Source organism: Pan paniscus, chromosome 19, assembly GCF_029289425.2.
Source record: "Pan paniscus chromosome 19, NHGRI_mPanPan1-v2.0_pri, whole genome shotgun sequence".
NCBI lineage: Eukaryota > Metazoa > Chordata > Mammalia > Primates > Hominidae > Pan > Pan paniscus.
The window spans coordinates 55,976,323-55,995,084 of NC_073268.2; the positions used below are offsets into that span (position 1 = coordinate 55,976,323).

The 18,762-nt window shown below is 36.6% G+C and overlaps 1 protein-coding gene across 1 annotated transcript in view; it reads left to right on the top strand.

Moving 5' to 3' along the window:
- Nucleotides 1-18,762, top strand: part of ZNF624 (zinc finger protein 624) — a 33,164-nt gene that overhangs the window by 5,508 nt on the left and 8,894 nt on the right. The window contains exons 3-5 of the mRNA XM_034943280.3: nucleotides 987-1,052; nucleotides 13,620-13,746; nucleotides 14,419-14,514. Coding sequence (XP_034799171.1) covers nucleotides 987-1,052; nucleotides 13,620-13,746; nucleotides 14,419-14,514 — 289 coding nt within the window. The remainder of the gene's footprint in view (nucleotides 1-986; nucleotides 1,053-13,619; nucleotides 13,747-14,418; nucleotides 14,515-18,762) is intronic.

Consider the following 18,762-nt stretch of genomic DNA (forward strand, 5'->3'; position numbering starts at 1 on the left):
TAACATTTTTTCATAATGATCTTTAAGTATGTAGTTTTATTATCCATAATTTTTTTTAATGGCACAACATCTGAAGTGGATAACTACAACTAGAAGGTAAAGTAAAATTTCATTGCATTCATAAAATCAGGCCCTCATGGGCTGGGCGCAGTGGCTCATGCCTGCAATCCTAGCACTTTGGGAGGCTGAGGTGGGCAGATTATCTGAGCCCAGGAGTTCAAGACCAGCCTGGGCAACATGGTGAAACTCTGTCTCCACAAAAAAAAAAGAGTACAAAAAATTAGCCGGACATGGTGGTGTGTGCCTATAGTCCCAGCTACTCAGGAGGCTGAGACAGGAGAATCACTTGAACCTGGGAGGCAGAGGTTGCAGTGAGCCAAGATCGCCCCCCTGCACTCCAGCCTGGGCAGCCACAGAGTAAGACTCTGTCTCAAAAAAAATAAAAAATAAAAATAAATAAATAAATAAATAAGGCCCTCATGGAGATACAGTTTCTAAGTTTTGGAAGAAAACAATGTTATGAGAGGTTGCTGAAATATTTCCTGAGTGACTGTTGAGCCACATCCCCCCACCAAACACTGTAATGATTTTTCAATTGTAGAAAACAGATAATGTTAGTAGGTTTTGAATGTTATTCTTGAGCAAGATAGATACTTTCTGAGAAATAGATTTCATCCCAATATGAAAAAGTAGAATTATGTAGTGTCTGAAGGCACTTTATTATAAGTTTATTTTTGTTTTGATAGGTTCTTTTTTAAAAGCAGTTATATCTTTTTCAATCTTACGTGTGTTTGTCATTGTACCAAACAAAGTGAAAGATTATGATTGCATGTTACAATGGGACTTTGATTTCAGCCCTAAGTAAAACAGTAGGTGAGGTCATCCCATATACACTACATCCACAGTGGATTGGTGGTGCTTGTTGAGGCTCTGCTGTAAGTCATAGGCAGCCTATCACTGAATGATCTTATCCTGTATCCCATCAGAGCCCTGAAGTTACCCAGCCAGATGAAGATCTTCACCTTCAGGCAGAAGAAACACAATTGGTAAAGGTAATACCTACTGTTGTACATATAATGAATACAGAGAAAATGCCTATTTTACTGCCTCTGATTCTCAATGTTCCCAGTTAATTGCAAGTTCACAATGATTATTTGATTGGTGTGGTAGCCCCAGGGCTGGTGGCATCAATTTAACAGATTTCATTTGTCTCAGAGGTGGCAGCCGTAATCTAGCCAGATAGTCACATCATGATTACTAATAGTAAAATATCCTATCATTACGTAGTCTGAAGCTTGTGCTGCATTGTAAGACCCAATACTGTGCCATTAAAAAATACCAAGAGTACATCAACATTGTGGAAATAGTGTTAAGATGAGTTTAAATTGGTTTAGATATTTTATTTCTTAAGGATTTCTTATTTGTGAGTACTGAATCCACTTCATTTTTCCAGAAAAAATAAAAATCAGAAATTTGTTGTGATAAGAAAAATTATCCAAAACTTAGAAATAAATAAAAGATAAATGTAGGCCATTTCAGAGTCATATTAGACCATTGTCTTAACAAGCCTGTCTAAGGGTTATCTGACATAGCAGGGGAGGGTTATGTTGTTTGACTTACCATTTACTATTAATTAATATTTAGATCCTAAAAGTTAGATATTAACTTGTAGAAGATTGAAACATTGCAATTATTTTTGCTAGGATAAAAGATAATCCCCAAAGTTATGGTATTACTGTCCTGTAGGACATTAACCAGGTTTGTATCCAATTTTGCAGTCTTATTCCAGCATTCTTTTTTCCACTATCTGTACATCGGTTTCTTGCATCTCCTTTAAACCTGTCTTGTCAAGCTTCTGATCCCTCATTAATGACTTATGTAAATCTTTGGCAAGTATTCACTATGCTTTTAGAAGAATTATGTTTTTAAGTTTTTTAAAATTATCCTTTGAAAGTTGGTTTTATTCCAGAGATGTTTTTTGTAAAATGTGGTTTTTACTTTTGCTTCTATGAGAAAATACATCCTGAGATTCAGTTTTATACATAGTATTTTTGAAATGATTTTTTAAATTCTTTTTAACATACGATAGCTTAGATTCTTAAAAACTTAGAGTAGAAATATTCATAGTTTTAGACTTTGAACCATAAACCTTAGAAAATGCCATACTTTTTGACATGGTGTACAATTCATATGGTTTATTTTTGTTCTGACAAAGGGAATCCCTGGTAGAAGATTAATTCTGTCTGGCTCTTCCCTAAATTCTGCATCCTTTTTATTATACATACTAAACATAGCTTAGTTCAATTTTACTTTGAATAGAACCAGTGATTTGATAATAACTATCAATAAGTTATTAATTTAATTTAATTGGTTTTGTATTTGCTTGATTTTCTTATAACTATTGCTGACATTTTCTTTTTTTTTTTTTTTTTTGAGATGGAGTCTCGCTCTGTCACCCAGGCACAGTGGCACAATCTCGGCTCACTGCAACCTCTGCCTCCCGGGTACAAGCGATTCTCCTGCCTCAGCCTCCCGAGTAGCTGGGATTACAGGGACCTACTACCACGCCCGGCTAATTTTTGTATTTTCAGTAGAGATGGGGTTTTACCATGTCAGTCAGACTGGTCTTGAACTCCTGACCTCAGGTGACCTGCCTGCCTCAGCCTCCCAAAATGCTGGGATTACAGGCATGAGCCACTGCGCCCGGCTGACATTTTCAATTAGTGTTTTTTTTTTTTTTTTTTTTTTGTAGCGTAGTCCTTTAAAAGAAGAAATTTCAGTGCTAAATGTCTTTTATTTTACAGGTACATGTTTTTTAGTACAAACGTCTAACAAAGAAACTATAGAAGATTGATGAAGAACTCTTATTGCATGATTATTATAATCAGACCAAAAGGAACACATCAAGACAAAGAGTCTTGATATTTTCTGAGTATCATAGTGCCAGTATATATGTTGTAACTTTTGGTAAACAACTTAATTTCCCAACAACAAACAACTAGATAAGCATAGCCTCAAGATGAAGAGGAGATAATAAGCCTTTAAAAGCCTCCCAGTAACTGGGACTAGGCACCCACCACCATGTCCGGCTAATTTTTGTATTTTTAGTGTACAGGGTTTCACCGTGTTGGCCAGACTGGTCTTCAACTCCTGAACTCAAGTGATCTGCCCACCTCAGCCTCCCAAAGTGCTGGGATTACAGGCATGAGCCATGGCACCCAGCTGGGTTATTATATAATCTTGACGAAGGAGGGAATTCTGATGAAATTTTAATGAGATCAGGGATGTGATAGGCTTACAGCAAAATAGGCTCTGTATAAAAGAGTCAATACCATGTCCAGACTGCATAATGGACCTGGAGTCCTATTTCCTTGGAAAATACAAAGTTAAATGTAAAATGACATATTCAGAAACCCCTCATGTGAAAGTCTGCATCTGGGTTGCAAATAACTGCTTCTCAGCATCAAAGTCACTTTCATTCTTTCTGATGTGATTTCAGACTACACAATTTCTGACAGTCTATGACTTTAAAAGATGAGGTGTCTAATGAGTAAGAAAGCAGTAGTTGCTCAAAACGGGTAATTATGACATTTTACAGCTGCAGAATGACCTTAGAAGAAATATTGTTTGCCGTTAACTTGTCAGTTGGTTTTATCTGTATCTTCTATTCTAGCTTGAGGTGTGGAAGGGCAGAATTTTACTTTCTCAGTATGAGCTAATTTTTACTTTCTCGAACTCTATCAAAAAGAAACTTTTACATCAGTCTGGCTTAATGTTATTTGCCCAGTGTCTTTGAGGTAGAGAATATGAGGCTTATGATTTCTGGTTTCCATTGTATGCATCAGTGTATTATCTTAGAATCAACAATTTTTGGGTATTATATATTAGGTTTCCAATTTTATTTGTCTAAATTATGAATAGAGTTGGTCTGGGATGGTGAAATTTGAAATAAATGGGTACTCTTTTAGCTCCCTAGGAACTTTTTGCAATAAAAATAAAACTTTAGTTATAGTAATAGTTTCTTCAGTTTGACAAAGTTCAGTTTCTGAATAAAGGATACTTAAGTGAATTTACTTTCACAAGATCAAAATGCCCTCAACATTCTTAGAAGTTGTTTTAGTGTGTTTGTTGCCATATAAAGGCATACCCACGAGTGGGTAATTTATAAAGAAAAGGGGTTTATTTGGCTCACAGTTCTGCAGTTTGTACAAGAAGCATACTGCCAGTATCTGCATCTTGTGAGGGCCTCAGGTTGCTTCCATTCACAGTGAAAAGGAAAGAGAGGCAGTGTGTATAGAGACTACATAGCAAGAGAGGGAGAGGGGAGGGGCCATGCTCTTTTTAACAGCCAGCTTTCATGGGAACTACTGATAATAGAGGGAGAACTCACTCATTACCATGAGGATGGCACCAAGGCATTCATGAGGGATCCAGCCCCATGACACAAACACCTCCCATTAGGCCCCATCTCCAACACGGGGATCAGTTTTGAACATGAGGTTTGGGTGGAAGGCATCCAAACTGTAGCAGCAGTTTTATGTTTCAAAGTTAACTCACACTTCTACATTCTACAATCAATTTTTCATTCGTTCTTCACACAACACAAACCTTTGATTTTTTATGATTATTTATTTACCTGATTTTCCCCTGGGAGCGAAGAAAAAGATTGTCCTTCTGGCAGTATTTTTAATGACACTTTACTAAGATGTAATTAATATATCATAAAATTCATAAAGTATACATTTCAGTGGTTTTTAAATATATTCACAGAGTTTGTAACCATCACTGTATGGAATTACAGAACATTCCATCACCCTGAAAAAGAAACCCCATACCCACTAGCAGTACTCTCCATTCCCCCTCCTTACAGCCTCTGACAACCACTAATCTTTTCATCTGTATAGATTTGCCTATTCTGGACATTTCATATAAATGAAATGATATAATATGTTGTCCTTGGTGACTGACTGCTTTCATTTTAGCATAATATTTTCAAGGTTTATGTGTGTTGTAGCATGTGTCAGTACTTTATTCCTTTTTATGGCCAAATAATATTCCAGTTGTATGGATATAGCACATATCACTTATCCGTTTGTCAGTTGATGAGTATTTGAGTTGTTTCCACTTTGGGGCAATTAATAATGATGCTAATACATTTGTGTATACGTTTTTGTGTGAGCATGTGTTTTCATTTCTCTTGGTATATACCTAGGGTTGGAATTTTGCTGGATCATATGATAATTCTATGTTAAACCATTTGGAGAACTGTCAGATTGTTTTACAAAGCAGCTGCCCCATATTACATTCCCACCAGCAACGTATGAGTGTTGCAGTTGCTCTACTTCTTCAACAACGCTTGATATTGTCTGGCTTTTTTGATTATACACATCTTATTGGGTGTGAAGTGGTAGCTTACTGTATCTTAGGGACTTTATTTCCCTAATTACTAAGAACTTCCAGCATCTTCTCTTGAGCATACTTATTGGCCACTTGTATATCTCCTTTGGAGAAATATCTATTCAAGTCCTTTGCCCATTTTTTATTGGGTTATTTGTCTTTTTATGTTTGACTTGTAAGGGTTCTTTATATGTTCTAAATACAAATCCCTTTTCAGATAAATGGTTTGTAAATATTTTCTCACATTCTTTGGTTGGCTTTTTGAGTTTTTGATGATGTCCTTTGAAGCACAGAAGTTTTTAATTTTAATGAAGTCCTAATGATCTCTTCTTGTCTTTTGTCTAGTGTGCTTTTGGTGTCATATCTAATAATTCATTACCAAATCGGAGGTCATGAAGATGTTCCTCTGTCTTTCCTTCTAACAGTTTTATAGTTTAGTTCTTACATTTAGGTCTATAGTCCATTTTGAGTTAACTTTTGTTTATGGTCTGAGGTAGAGATTCAGCTTCATTCTTTGGCATGTGAATATTCAGTTGTCTCAGCACTGTTTGTTGAAAAGACTATTCTCTACTCATTGTCTTAGTACCCTTATTAAAAATCAACTGATCATTAATGTAGGGATTTATTCCTAGACTGTCAGTTCTAGTCCATTGATGTAAATGTCTATCCTAATGTCAGTACCATACTGTTTTGAGCACTGTAGCTTTGAACTAAGTTTTGAAAATACCTTTGAAGTACGTTTTGAAATTAGGAGGTATGAGTGCCTCACCTTTCTTCTTTTTCAGTATTGTTTTAAAAAACAAATTCATTTCCAAATGAATTTTAGGATCAGCTTTTCCATTTCAGGGAAAAAAAAGCCAGATGGAATTTTTATAAGTCTTATGTTGAATCTGTTGATCAATTTGGAGAGTAATGCTATATTCGCAAGATTAAGTCTTCCATACTTGAACATCGATTGTCCTCCCATTTATTTATGTATTCTTTAGTTTCTTTCAGTTTTGTAGTTTTATAGTTTTCAGTGTGCATGTTTTACACATCTTTTGTTAAAACTTCATTCCTGTGTTTTCTTATTTTTGCTATTATAAATGAATTTTTTCTTAATTTCTTTTTGAAATAGTTATTGATAGTGTATACAGACAATTGACTTACACACACACATATAGATCTTGTATCCTGAACCTTGCTGAACTAGGTTATTCTAATAGAACTAAATTGTTTGTGTATGTGTGGATTTCTTAGGGTTTTATATGCAAGATAACATTAACTGTATAGAGAGATTATATCATTTGCAAATTAAAATTTGCTTTCTTCTTTCCTGTCTGGGTACCTTGTATTTCTTTTCCTTTTCAAATTTCCCTTGCAAAATGTACAATATAATGTTGAATAGAAGTGAGAAGGAATGTCTGGGCATGGTGGCCCATGCCTGTAATCCCAGCACTTTAGGAGGCTGAGGTGGGTGGATCACTTGAGGCCAGGAGTTCGAGACCAGCCTGGCCAACATGGTGAAACCCTGTCTCTACTAAAAAATACAAAAATTAGCCAGGCATGGTGGCACACACCTGTAATCCCGGCCACTTGGGATGCTGAGACAGGAGGATCCCTTGAACTGGGGAGGTGGAGGTTGCAATGAGCCAAAATTGCACCACTGTACTCCAGCCTGAGCGATGAGCAAGATCCTGTATCCAAAAAAAAAAGAGAGAGAGAAAGAAAGAAAAAGAAAAATGAGAAGGGACATTGTTGTCTTTGTGATCTCAGGAAGAATGCATTCAGCTGTTTACCATTAAGTATGAGGCTAGATGTAGGTTTTCATAGAGAGTCTTTATCAGGTTGATGATGTTTGCTTCTATTTTTAGTTTGTTGAATTTTGTCAAATACATATTTGAATCTATTAAGATGATGTGCAGTTGTTGTTCTTTGTTCTATTGATTGATTTTTTTGATATTACATAAACCTTGTATTCCTAAGATAATTCCCATTTGGCTGTAGTATATGCGGCATTTTAATAGTTGCTGAATCCACTTTGTTAGTATTTTGTTGAGAATTTTGTGTCCATATTCATAAGGATGCTGGTCTGTGGTGTTCTTCTGAGGTCTTTGTCTAGTTTTGGTAATATTGGTCTCATAAAGTGGGTTTGGAATTTTTCCCTTCCATTTTTTGGAAGAGTTAGTGAAGGATTGGTATTAATTCTTCTTGAAATGTTTGGTATAATTCACATGAAGCCATTTGAACCTAGGCTTTTCTTTGTGGGAAGTGTACTTGTTATAGATCTATCCAGATTTTCTGTACACTGAGTCAGTTTTGGTAGTTAATGCCTTTCTACGAATTTGTCCATTTCATCTAAGTTCGCATACCATGGTTCATAGTGTTCCTTTATAATCCTCTTATTTCTTTAAGGTCAGTAGGAATGTCTTCTTTTTCATTCTGATTTTAGTAATTTGTGTCTTCTCTCTTTTTTTTCTTAGTCACTCTAGCTAAGGGTTTGCCATTTTTTTTTATCTTTCCAAATAACCAATTTTTGCCTTTTTTTATTTCCTCTGCTGTTTTTCTGTTCTCTATTTTATTTCCATTCTAATATTTATTATTTTCTTCCTTCAGCTTTCTAAAAAATTTAGTTCACTCTTCCTTCTCTAGTTCCTTAAGGTATAAATTTAGGTTATTGATTTCTTCTTTTTAAATTGTAGGCATTTTATAGCTATAAATTTCCCTCTGAGCACTGTTTTCACTTTGTCCAGCTACTACCATTGAATTATCTCTTTGCCCCTTCAATTTTATAAATTTTTACTTCTTGTCTTATGGGACTCTTTTGTTAAGTGAGTATATGTTTAAATTTGTTATGTCTCACTGGTACATTTATTTCAGTTATACTTTTCAACTCTAAAATTTCTATTTAGTGAAATATCATTCTCACAATTTCTTTTAAATCTTTATACATGGTTTTCTTTAGGTCTTTGAACATATTTATAATAGCTGCCTTAATGTCTTTGTTTAATAAGTACAATGTCTTGACTTCCTTGGAGGTAATTTCCATTGATGCTTTATTTTTTACTGTGTATGGGTCCATGCTTTCGTGTTTCTTTGTGTGTCTTATAATTTTTTGTTGAAAACCAGCTAGTTATTTTAAATAATATAATGTGGCAACTCTGGAAATCAGATTCTCCCCTCTCTAGGGTTTGTTGTTGCAGTTGTTGCTGGTGCTGTTGCTTTGTTTAGAAACTTTCCTGGACCAATCTGTAAAGTCTGTATTCTTTATCATGTATAGCCACTAAAATATCTGCTTGGTTAACATGGTGATAGTTAATGATTAGACAGATTTCTTTTTGCCTTAAACCAGTAAGTCTTCAGCGACTGCCAAAGGGGCCTTTGTATGTGTTGGGCATACATTTCCCTCTTAGGCAGGCAGGTTGCAACTCTGCCTTAGTCATTTCTTGCTTGTACAGAGCCTCAAGGTAAGCTATAGATGAGAGATGAGGGCCTTCTCAGATTTTTTCCTGGGGCTGAGTTCTTGATGAAGAAGGAAAACAAAACCCAGTACATTGGTTACAGACACATGTCAAGTGATTAACAATAAAGTTTATGAACTCATCATGTCCTATATTCGCCATGTCTTATTATTAGCAGAATTATCTAAAACATGCTTCAAAAACCTAAAGGTTCAAAACTACAAAGGGATATATATATACATAAGACATGTATGACAAGCATACATATCTAAATGGTAGAAAAACACCCCAGAGGAAATCTTTCCTCTGATCTAGAACAGACCTTAGCCAAATATGATCTAAGTTGACTTCTTTGCCTGAGTAGTCAGCTAATCAGGGCTCTTAGTTTACTAGATCATGGATCAGAATGATTACAAGGTTACAAGCTGGAATTCTCAATATAGACTGCTTGGATTTGAATCTAGATTCTTCTGCTTCTTTGACCTTGGGCAAGACACCTAACATCTCTGTGCCTCACTTTCCTTATTTGTAAATAGCACCTTCCTTATTGTGATGATTCATTCAGTACATTATAAGCCCTTAGAGCAGTCTCTGATACATAATAAGCATTATACTCACAGAAGTGGGGAGAGTAGTTTGCATCCCTTAAACCTGTTCCCCCTCTTTTTATTTTATTTTATTATTGTTATACTTTAAGTTTTAGGGTACATGTGCACGATGTGCAGGTTTGTTACATATGCCATGTTGGTGTGCTGCACCCATTAAGTCGTCATTTAGCATTAGGCATATCTCCTAATGCTATCCCTCCCCCAACCCCACAACAGTCCCCGGAGTGTGATGTTCCCCTCCTGTGTCCATGTGTTCTCATCGTTCAATTCCCACCTATGAGTGAGAACATTCAGTGTTTGGTTTTTTGTCCTTGCGATAGTTTGCTGAGAATGATGGTTTCCAGTTTCATCCATGTCCCTACAAAGGACATGAACTCTTCATTTTTTATGGCTGCATAGTATTCCATGGTGTATATGTGCCACATTTTCTTAATCCAGTCTATTGTTGTTGGACATTTGGGTTGGTTCCAAGTCTTTGCTATTGTGAGTAGTGCCGCAGTAAACATACGTGTGCATGTGTCTTTACAGCAGCATGATTTATAATCCTTTGGGTATATACCCAGTCATGGGATGGCTGGGTCAAATGGTATTTCTAGTTCTAGATCCCTGAGGAATTGCCACACTGACTTCCACAATGGTTGAACTAGTTTCCGGTCCAACCAACAGTGTAAAAGTGTTCCTATTTCTCCACATCCTCTCCAGCACCTGTTGTTTCCTGACTTTTTAATGATCGCCATCCTAACTGGTGTGAGATGGTATCTCATTGTGGTTTTGATTTGCATTTCTCTGATGGCCAGTGATGATGAGCATTTTTTCATGTGTTTTTTGGCTGCATAAATGTCTTCTTTTGAGAAGTGTCTGTTCATATCCTTTGCCCACCTTTTGATGGGGTTGTTTTTTTCTTGTAAATTTGTTTGAGTTCATTGTAGATTCTGGATATTAGCCCTTTGTCAGATGAGTAGGTTGCAAAAATTTTCTCCCATTTTGTAGGTTGCCTGTTCACTCTGATGGTAGTTTCTTTTGCTGTGCAGAAGCTCTTTAGTTTAATTAGATCCCATTTGTCAATTTTGGCTTTTGTTGCCATTGCTTTTGGTGTTTTAGACATGAAGTCCTTGCCCATGCCTATGTCCTGAATGGTATTGCCTAGGTTTTCTTCTAGGGTTTTCATGGTTTTAAGCCTAACATGTAAGTCTTTAATCCATCTTGAATTAATTTTTGTATAAGGTGTAAGGAAGGCATCCAGTTTCAGCTTTCTACATATGGCCAGCCAGTTTTCCGAGCACCATTTTTTAAATATGGAATCCTTTCCCCATTTCTTGTTTTTGTCAGGTTTGTCAAAGATCAGATGGTTGTAGATATGTGGCATTATTTCTGAGGGCTCTGTTCTGTTCCATTGATCTATATCTCTGTTTTGGTACCAGTACCATGCTGTTTTGGTTACTGTAGCCTTGTAGTATAGTTTGAAGTCAGGTAGCGTGATGCCTCCAGCTTTGTTCTTTTGGCTTAGGATTGACTTAGCGATGCGGGCTCTTTTTTGGTTCCATATGAACTTTAAAGTAGTTTTTTCCAATTCTGTGAAGAAAGTCATTGGTAGCTTGATGGGGGTGGCGTTGAATCTATAAATTACCTTGGGCAGTATGGCCATTTTCACGATATTGGTTCTTCCTACCCATGAGCATGGAATGTTCTTCCATTTGTATCTCTTTTATTTCATTGAGCAGTGGTTTGTAGTTCTCCTTGAAGAGGTCCTTCACATCCCTTGTAAGTTGGATTCCTAGGTATTTTATTCTCTTTGAAGCAATTGTGAATGTGAGTTCACTCATGATTTGGCTCTCTGTTTGTCTGTTATTGGTGTATAAGAATGCTAGTGATTTTTATTTCCTTCTCCTGCCTAATTGCCGTGGCCAGAACTTCCAACACTATGTTCGTTCTGTTTATATGCTGGATTACATTTATTGATTTGCAAATGTTGAACCAGCAAAAACTGGAAACATTCCCTTTGAAAACTGGCACAAGACAGGGATGCCCTCTCTCACTACTCCTATTCAACACTGCACCCGGCTGAGATTTTGACTTTTTTTTTTTTTTTTTTTTTTTTTTTTGAGACGGAGTCTCGCTTTGTGTCCCAGGCTGGAGTGCAGTGGCGCAGTCTCGGCTCACTGCAAGCTCCGCCTCCCAGGTTCATGCCATTCTCCTGCCTCAGCCTCCCGAGTAGCTGAGACTACAGGCACCCGCCACCACACCCGGCTAATTTTTTGTATTTTTAGTTGAGATGGGGTTTCACTGTGTTAGCCAGAATGGTCTCGATCTCCTGACCTCGTGATCCGCCCGCCTTGGCCTCCTAAAGTGCTGGGATTACAGGCATGAGCCACGGCGCCCGGCCCTGAGATTTTTGATTTTTAAAATATTTTCAGCAATGTCATTTCATATTGCTGGTATATACCACCAGAAGACATATACTAGCTAACTGAGGCCTTTCTTTTATGTTAGCAGCTGCTGATGATTCTTTAATTCATTAGAAGTTGCAAATTGTGATGTTCTAATTCTTTTGTTCCTTCTTCATTCATTAGCTAAAATACTTCCATAAAGAGAAACCTTCCGTCAGCAACTATTTAATTATGTTTGATTACAATACAAACTATATGTACTTTGCATAGGTAAGAAAGGACAAAAGTTTGATTCTTTCTCTTTACTTACCAGTTTCCAGGTATTCTCCAAAGATAATAGATGAGATTTTTAAAATAATGTATCATGAATGTAACTGTATTAGATATTTTTGAAATCCATTGCAGTTATTATCCTTATTGATGCTCAAATTGTCATATCATTGGCCAGTGGAAGCCTCTTCAAGTTGTCTCCTGTGTCTTAGATATGACCCTAGTAGTCTTTCATAGCTTCCTTGCTTTTTAATGTGTCAGGGTATTCTAGGCCCTGGTTCCTTTTAGGGGGAAGTAATATTTAGAGCCCACAGTCTGGCTTGCATAGTGCCACCTTATTAGTTATGGTTTCTGGGCCTTTTCAGTGGCTGAAGCTAGGAAATGTGTTTTTTTTTTCTCTTAAAATGCTTCATGAATCTCTAGTGATACTTCCTATTCAAACTCAGAACTATGGAGTTTTTAACCTCATCTCATCAATATTACATTTCTATCTTCTTTCTCCCATGCCAAATATATTAGTTATCAATGATGTCAGTATGCTAATTTGCTTTATCAAGCACTACATGCACAGCAGTTAAACAATAGCATGTCTGTCACTGTAATTAATATGATTATTTACTGAAAACATTGTGGTTTTGTTTTTATTTTGCAGTTATTTTTCTCAGGGTATATCTTGTGCAGTGTATACAGAAAAATTACTGTTTCAAAGTCACTCAAAATAGTTCCTCTCTAATGAGTGAGTATGCTACCAGCTGGTTTCATGTTACTCTTATTTTCAGGGATTTTTTTTTAAATTTTTTATTTCATTTATAATATATTTACATGGTTCAAAAGTCAAGTCTACAAAACAAATATTCAAAGGAGTCTAGCTGTCATTCCAGTCCGCTCTACTCCCTCTTTTCTCCAATAGGTAACATTGAAAATGTTTATGGCCTGTTCTTCCATTTTTTAATACATATACATACCCAGACCAAAGAACTTACCCAAAGTTCCTCGATTTTTTTTATTTTTCTTTTTCAAAGAGAAAGCTTATAATATTCTATATCCACAATACAAATGATAAAATGTATCTTTTAGTAAGTCATAGTCTATAGATTAGAACTGAAAGAAAATTGATATTTTAGATAAGCCAGGGTTTTAAGGAAGAAAGATGATTTGGATGGAAACTGCTGGCTGTTATCAAGTATTTTAAATACTTCTAGGGAAGGAGGAAACCGTGCTGTTTGACTCCAGATAATATAGTGGAGCTAATATTTATAATTTATAGGAAGCCAGACTTGGTCTGAAAAGAAATTCTGCTATCAGATGAAACTCTGAAGATGATATAGGCAGCATATTATGGTTTCAAGTTCTTGTCACTGGAGAGATTTATACATCCTATAAGGGATGAACTGGTTGACCTACATAATCATTTGGTGATTCTGGTTTCTGGGGCTCTTCCCCAGTTTTTTATGTATAATTCTGCCTAACAAGTCTAATTGTATAGTTTCTAAGTGATCACAATGTAATTGTTTTAGGAATCGGTGACATTTAAGGATGTGGCTATAGACTTCACATTGGAGGAGTGGAGGTTGATGGACCCTACACAGAGGAACCTGCACAAGGATGTGATGCTAGAGAATTACAGGAATCTGGTCTCCCTGGGTAAGGATAACTTCTCTTCTGTGTTGATTGATCTGCCCATTTGACCAGGTTTGCCAAAGATAAAGGGCCTCTAAAGTACTTAACTGAAGTACTTGATTTTAGGGGCACATTGTTGGGTTATGCTATTCCTCACTCTTAACTACATGATCTGCCCATTGTAGAGTAAGAAACACACATTTCACTGGAATCTTGGAGATTGTTGACAACCCCACAGATTTTGGACCAAAGTTGTTTCTAGTCACTTCCTTAAATGGAAGTTATCAGTACCTCTAGAAGAAAGAAACAAATGTATTCAATTTCTTTCTAAACTCAGTTTATTTCCACAATCTATTATCCCACCAAACCAGAATCATAGCATTGAGTTCCTTTGAGATGTCTTTGTAATTGTCTAAAACATCACTGTACAATATGGCAGGTACTAGTCACTTGTGGCTTTTGAGCACTTGAAATTTGGCTAGTCCATCTGAAGAACTGAATTTTAGATTTTACTTGATTTTATTTAAATTCAAATTTAAATAGCCATATGTGACAATTGGCAACTGTATCGGACAGTGCGGCTCTAGAACTTCCTGTAATGGTCATTCTGCCCAGAAGATTAAGAACTGAGACTGAATTTGGCAGGAGTTCTTGCTCATGGCTCCAATCAAATCCTATTTATTTTTCTCTGGACAGGGCTTGCAGTTTCCAAACCAGACATGATATCTCATTTGGAGAATGGGAAAGGACCATGGGTGACGGTGAGAGAAATTTCAAGAATTCCCTATCCTGGTGAGTTAAACAGAACCAAGAAGATGGGATTTATTTGAAGTAACAGACTATAGGGGGATGTTCACCAGAACATCTGAAATAATTTTGAAGATATATTTGTTCAGAGCTGTCTCAGAGGAAGAGATCCCTCATCTCACTGCCTGTCCCTCTCACCCCCATCTTCTCTCTCCCTCTCTCTCTGTCCTCCACTTTTGGGAACCATCTCATCCTATTCTGCTTTCCTGGGGACGTGCTTTTCATAATTATTATTTTATTTCTTCTTCATTCAAACTTGCATAAAATATCCCTTTCAGGTCTGTCTTCTCCAGTTAACTTCGTGTTTCTCATTTGTTTCATTATCTGACATTTCTTCCCTCATTTACCTGAAAATGCTTCCATAAAGGTCCCCACTGATTTCTCTTAAGGCAAACTTATTTACTCATTATTTAGTTTTCTTCACCTGCAAGGCTACAGACACTTTGGAGGAACCCACCACCTCTCCTCCAGGTTCTTAACTAATTGCGAATACAAACAAGGAAGCAGTTGAGAATCAAAATATAGTATTGATGTATTTAATCAATATTATACATCTATATACTGTGAACTGGCTTAGGTACAAGGGCTATAGCAGCTAATAAAATGGACCAGGTCCTTGCCTTCATGAAGATTAAATTTTGAGAAATAGATAATTTGGCAAACAAATAAAAACAAACTAAAATGGTGGTTGCCATACCTCCCAGCTATGAGATAAATTGGAGGATAAGAAAGAGTAACTGGGGTGGGATGAGGACACCTGCTTCAAACAGGGTGGTCAGGGGAGCTTCTGAAGAAGTGACATTTAAGCCGAGACCTGAAGGGTCAGAAGAAGAAAACAGTAAGGGGAAGAGGAAAAGAGAAGTATTCCAGGCTAAGGGAACAACAATGCAAAGGATCTGATACAGCAGAGAATGCCATGTGTTCTGGAAATCAAAAGGAAGCTGCTGTGACTAAAGTGAGGGGAAACTGGTACAGAATAAGATTAGAGATGTAGCAGCCTGCCTGTGCAGGGCTTTGTAGATGATCTAAGTGAGTTCCAAAGCATGGAGAGATTCTACTGCAGGGTTTTTAGAAAATAACCCTGTTTATAGAGATTGAACTTGAGGCATAAAGCAGGCAGTAAGTTAAAAGGTTGTTACAATAGTCTATCCAGGAGATGATAGTAACTTTGATTAGGGTGATGGTAGTGGAGATGGAAAGAAAGAAATAGATTCTGGTTCATTTAAGCATTCATTTTATTATGATGCCATGAACAATCCACACATGAATTACGTATTTTTATATATCAGATATTATTTATACTTAAAAGAGTGAGTGAAAAATAGACATTAGAGATAGTTTTAGATAACTTTTTAGAGAGGGATTTTTTTTCCCCTACGAAGAGGGAAAGAGAAATGGAGCAGTGGCTAAAGGAAAGAATGGAGTCAAGAAAAAATACTTGTTTTATTTTTGAAATGGGAGCTGCTATGACATGTTTGAGTGCTGATAGGATTGCCTTAATGGAGAGAGAGACATTGATGTTGCAAGACAAAGACGAAGGACTAAAGTGTTTGACAGGGTTAAAGGAGATAAAATCTAGAATGGAAAGGGGGATTTACCTTGAATAGGTACAGAGGTCACCTCCTGTGTTGTAATACTGAGAAAGGTGGAGAAGATGGGTGCACCTGCATGTCAGTTGAGGGCAGGAAGATTGAGGCCACTATTATGATAGCTGCCATAGTTTCTAAAATGTGAGGCAAGATCATTAGCTTATGGTGAGGGAAGAAAAAGTTGTGAGAGAGGGAAAGTTATTTTTTATGGTAGTGGAATTCACCAGGGAAGCCATCTTGGCCTGAAGCTTTTATTGGGAAAAGTGTTTAATTATAGCTTCTATGCCTTTAGTACTTAGGACTGTTCATATTTCCTATTTCTTTTTGTTTCAGTTTAGCAAATTATGTTTAGGGATTGTTCCGTTTAATCTAATTTTAAAATTTATTGGCATACTATCGGTTTATCATTTAAATGTTTATATGGATCTGAAGTGATGTACCACTTCTTATTCCTGATACTGGTTTTTTGTGTTTTCTTTATTTTGTCTTACTCAGTCTTGCTAGAGTTTATCAATCTTACTTGACTCTTTTTTTTCTTTGAGACAGGGTCTCATTCTATCACCCAGGCTGGACTGCAGTGGTGTGATCATAGCTCACTGCAGCCTCAAACTCCTGGGCTCAAGTGATCCTCCTGCCTCATCCTCCTACATAGCTGGGAGTAGAGGCACACACCACCACACCTAAGATTTTTATTTTTTGTAGAGGAAGGGGTCTCACTATGTTGACCAAGCTGTTCTCGAACTCCTGGGCTCAAGCTATCCTCCCACCTTGTCCTCCCAAATTGCTGGGATTTCAGGTGTGAGTCACCATGCCTGACATTACTTGGCTTTTAAAAACATTACTGTTTTTAGTCCTTTTTCTTGTATGTTTGAGTTTTATTACTTTCTGTTCTTTATTATTTTATTCCATTCTTAGAGCTTAATTTGTGGATCTTTTCTAACCTCTTGAATTAGATACTTATATCGTTGATTTTCAGCTGTTCTTTTCTAATTGTTTAGGGCTATCATAACTATATCACACTTTTTTATGTAGCATCTTCATAATTTTTGAGTGGAAAATATTTTATAATTTCTATTGTGATATCTTTTATCCTTGGGTTATTTTTAAATGTTTTTCTTAATTTTGTGCCATTTGGGAATTTTCTAGCAATCTTGTTGACTTTAATTCTACTATGGTCAGACAGGATGCTCTGAATTATGTCAGTCTTTGCAGAATTTTGTAAACATTTTGTGCTCTTGAAAAAATGTACAGCCTATAGGTATTGAGTATTGAGTACAATTTCTAGATGTGTCAGGAGATTAAGTTTGTTAATTATGTTAAAATCTGTATACTTACAGCTTATTCTATCAATTGAGAAAGATTTTTTAAAGTCTGCTAGTGAGACTATACATTTGCTTCCTATTTAGTTCATTTAATTTTTTTCTTTCTGTATTTGAAGCTGTGTTATTATGTAAATACAAAGTTATAATTGTTATCTGTATGGTAAATTGGCTTTTGTCGTTATGAAGTATCTCATTTCTTAAAAGTTTTTGCCTTAAAGTCTGTTTTGTCTGATACTAATATTACTACAGCATCTTTCTTTTGGTTGTTGTTTGTATAGTATATCTTTTTTCATCTGCTAACTTTCACTTTCTGTGTATTCTTGTACTTTTTGTCTTTATTTTTAAGGTAGTATATTGTTAATTTTTTATTTTTTTGAGACTGAGTTTCACTCTTGTCGCCCAGGCTGGAGTGCAATGGCGTGATCTCGGCTCACTGCAAACTCTGCCTCCCAGGTTCAAGTGATTCTACTCCCTCAGCCTCTTCAGTAGCTGGCATTACAGGCATGCACCACCATGCCCAGCTAATTTTTGTATTTTCAGTAGAGATGGGGTTTCACCATGTTGGCTAGGTTGGTCTGGATCTCTTGATCTCAGGTGATCCACCCACCTCAGCCTCCCAAAGCGCTGGGATTACAAGCAATAGCCACCACGCACAGCCTCTTCTCTTTTTTTTTTCTAAAAATATCTTCATTTGGCCTTCATTTTGGGAGGATATTTTTGGTAAGTTTGAAATTTTAGATTGGCAGTTATATTCTTTCAACATTTCAAAGGTATCATTTATTGTTTTCTGTCTTATGTACAATCTGTGGAGAAGTGAACCATCTGTCTAAACTTTTCTATAAAAGGCAAGGCAGCAATATTTTTGGCTTTGTTGGATCATAAGGACTCTCTGCTGCGACTACTCCACTCTGCCATTGTAGCACCAAGGAATCCATAGGCAACATATTAACCAAGTAATGTGGTTGTGCTCCACTAAAACTTCACTTATGGACTCTGAAATTTGAATTTCATACATTTTTAATGTCTCACATTCTTTTAATATATTTTTCAACCACTTTAAATGTAAAAATTGGCCAGGCGTGGTGACTCATGCTTGTAATCCCAGCACTTTGGGAGGCCAAGGCAGGCAGATCACTTGAGGCCAGGAGTTTGAGACCAGCCTGGGCAACATGGTGAAACCCCGTCTCTACTAAAAATACAAATTTTAGCTAGGCATGGTGGCACTGGCCTGTAATCCCAGCTACTCGGAAGGCAGAGGCACAAGAATCATTTGAACCCAGGAGGCGGAGGTTGCAGTGAGCTGAGATTGCCCACTGCACTCC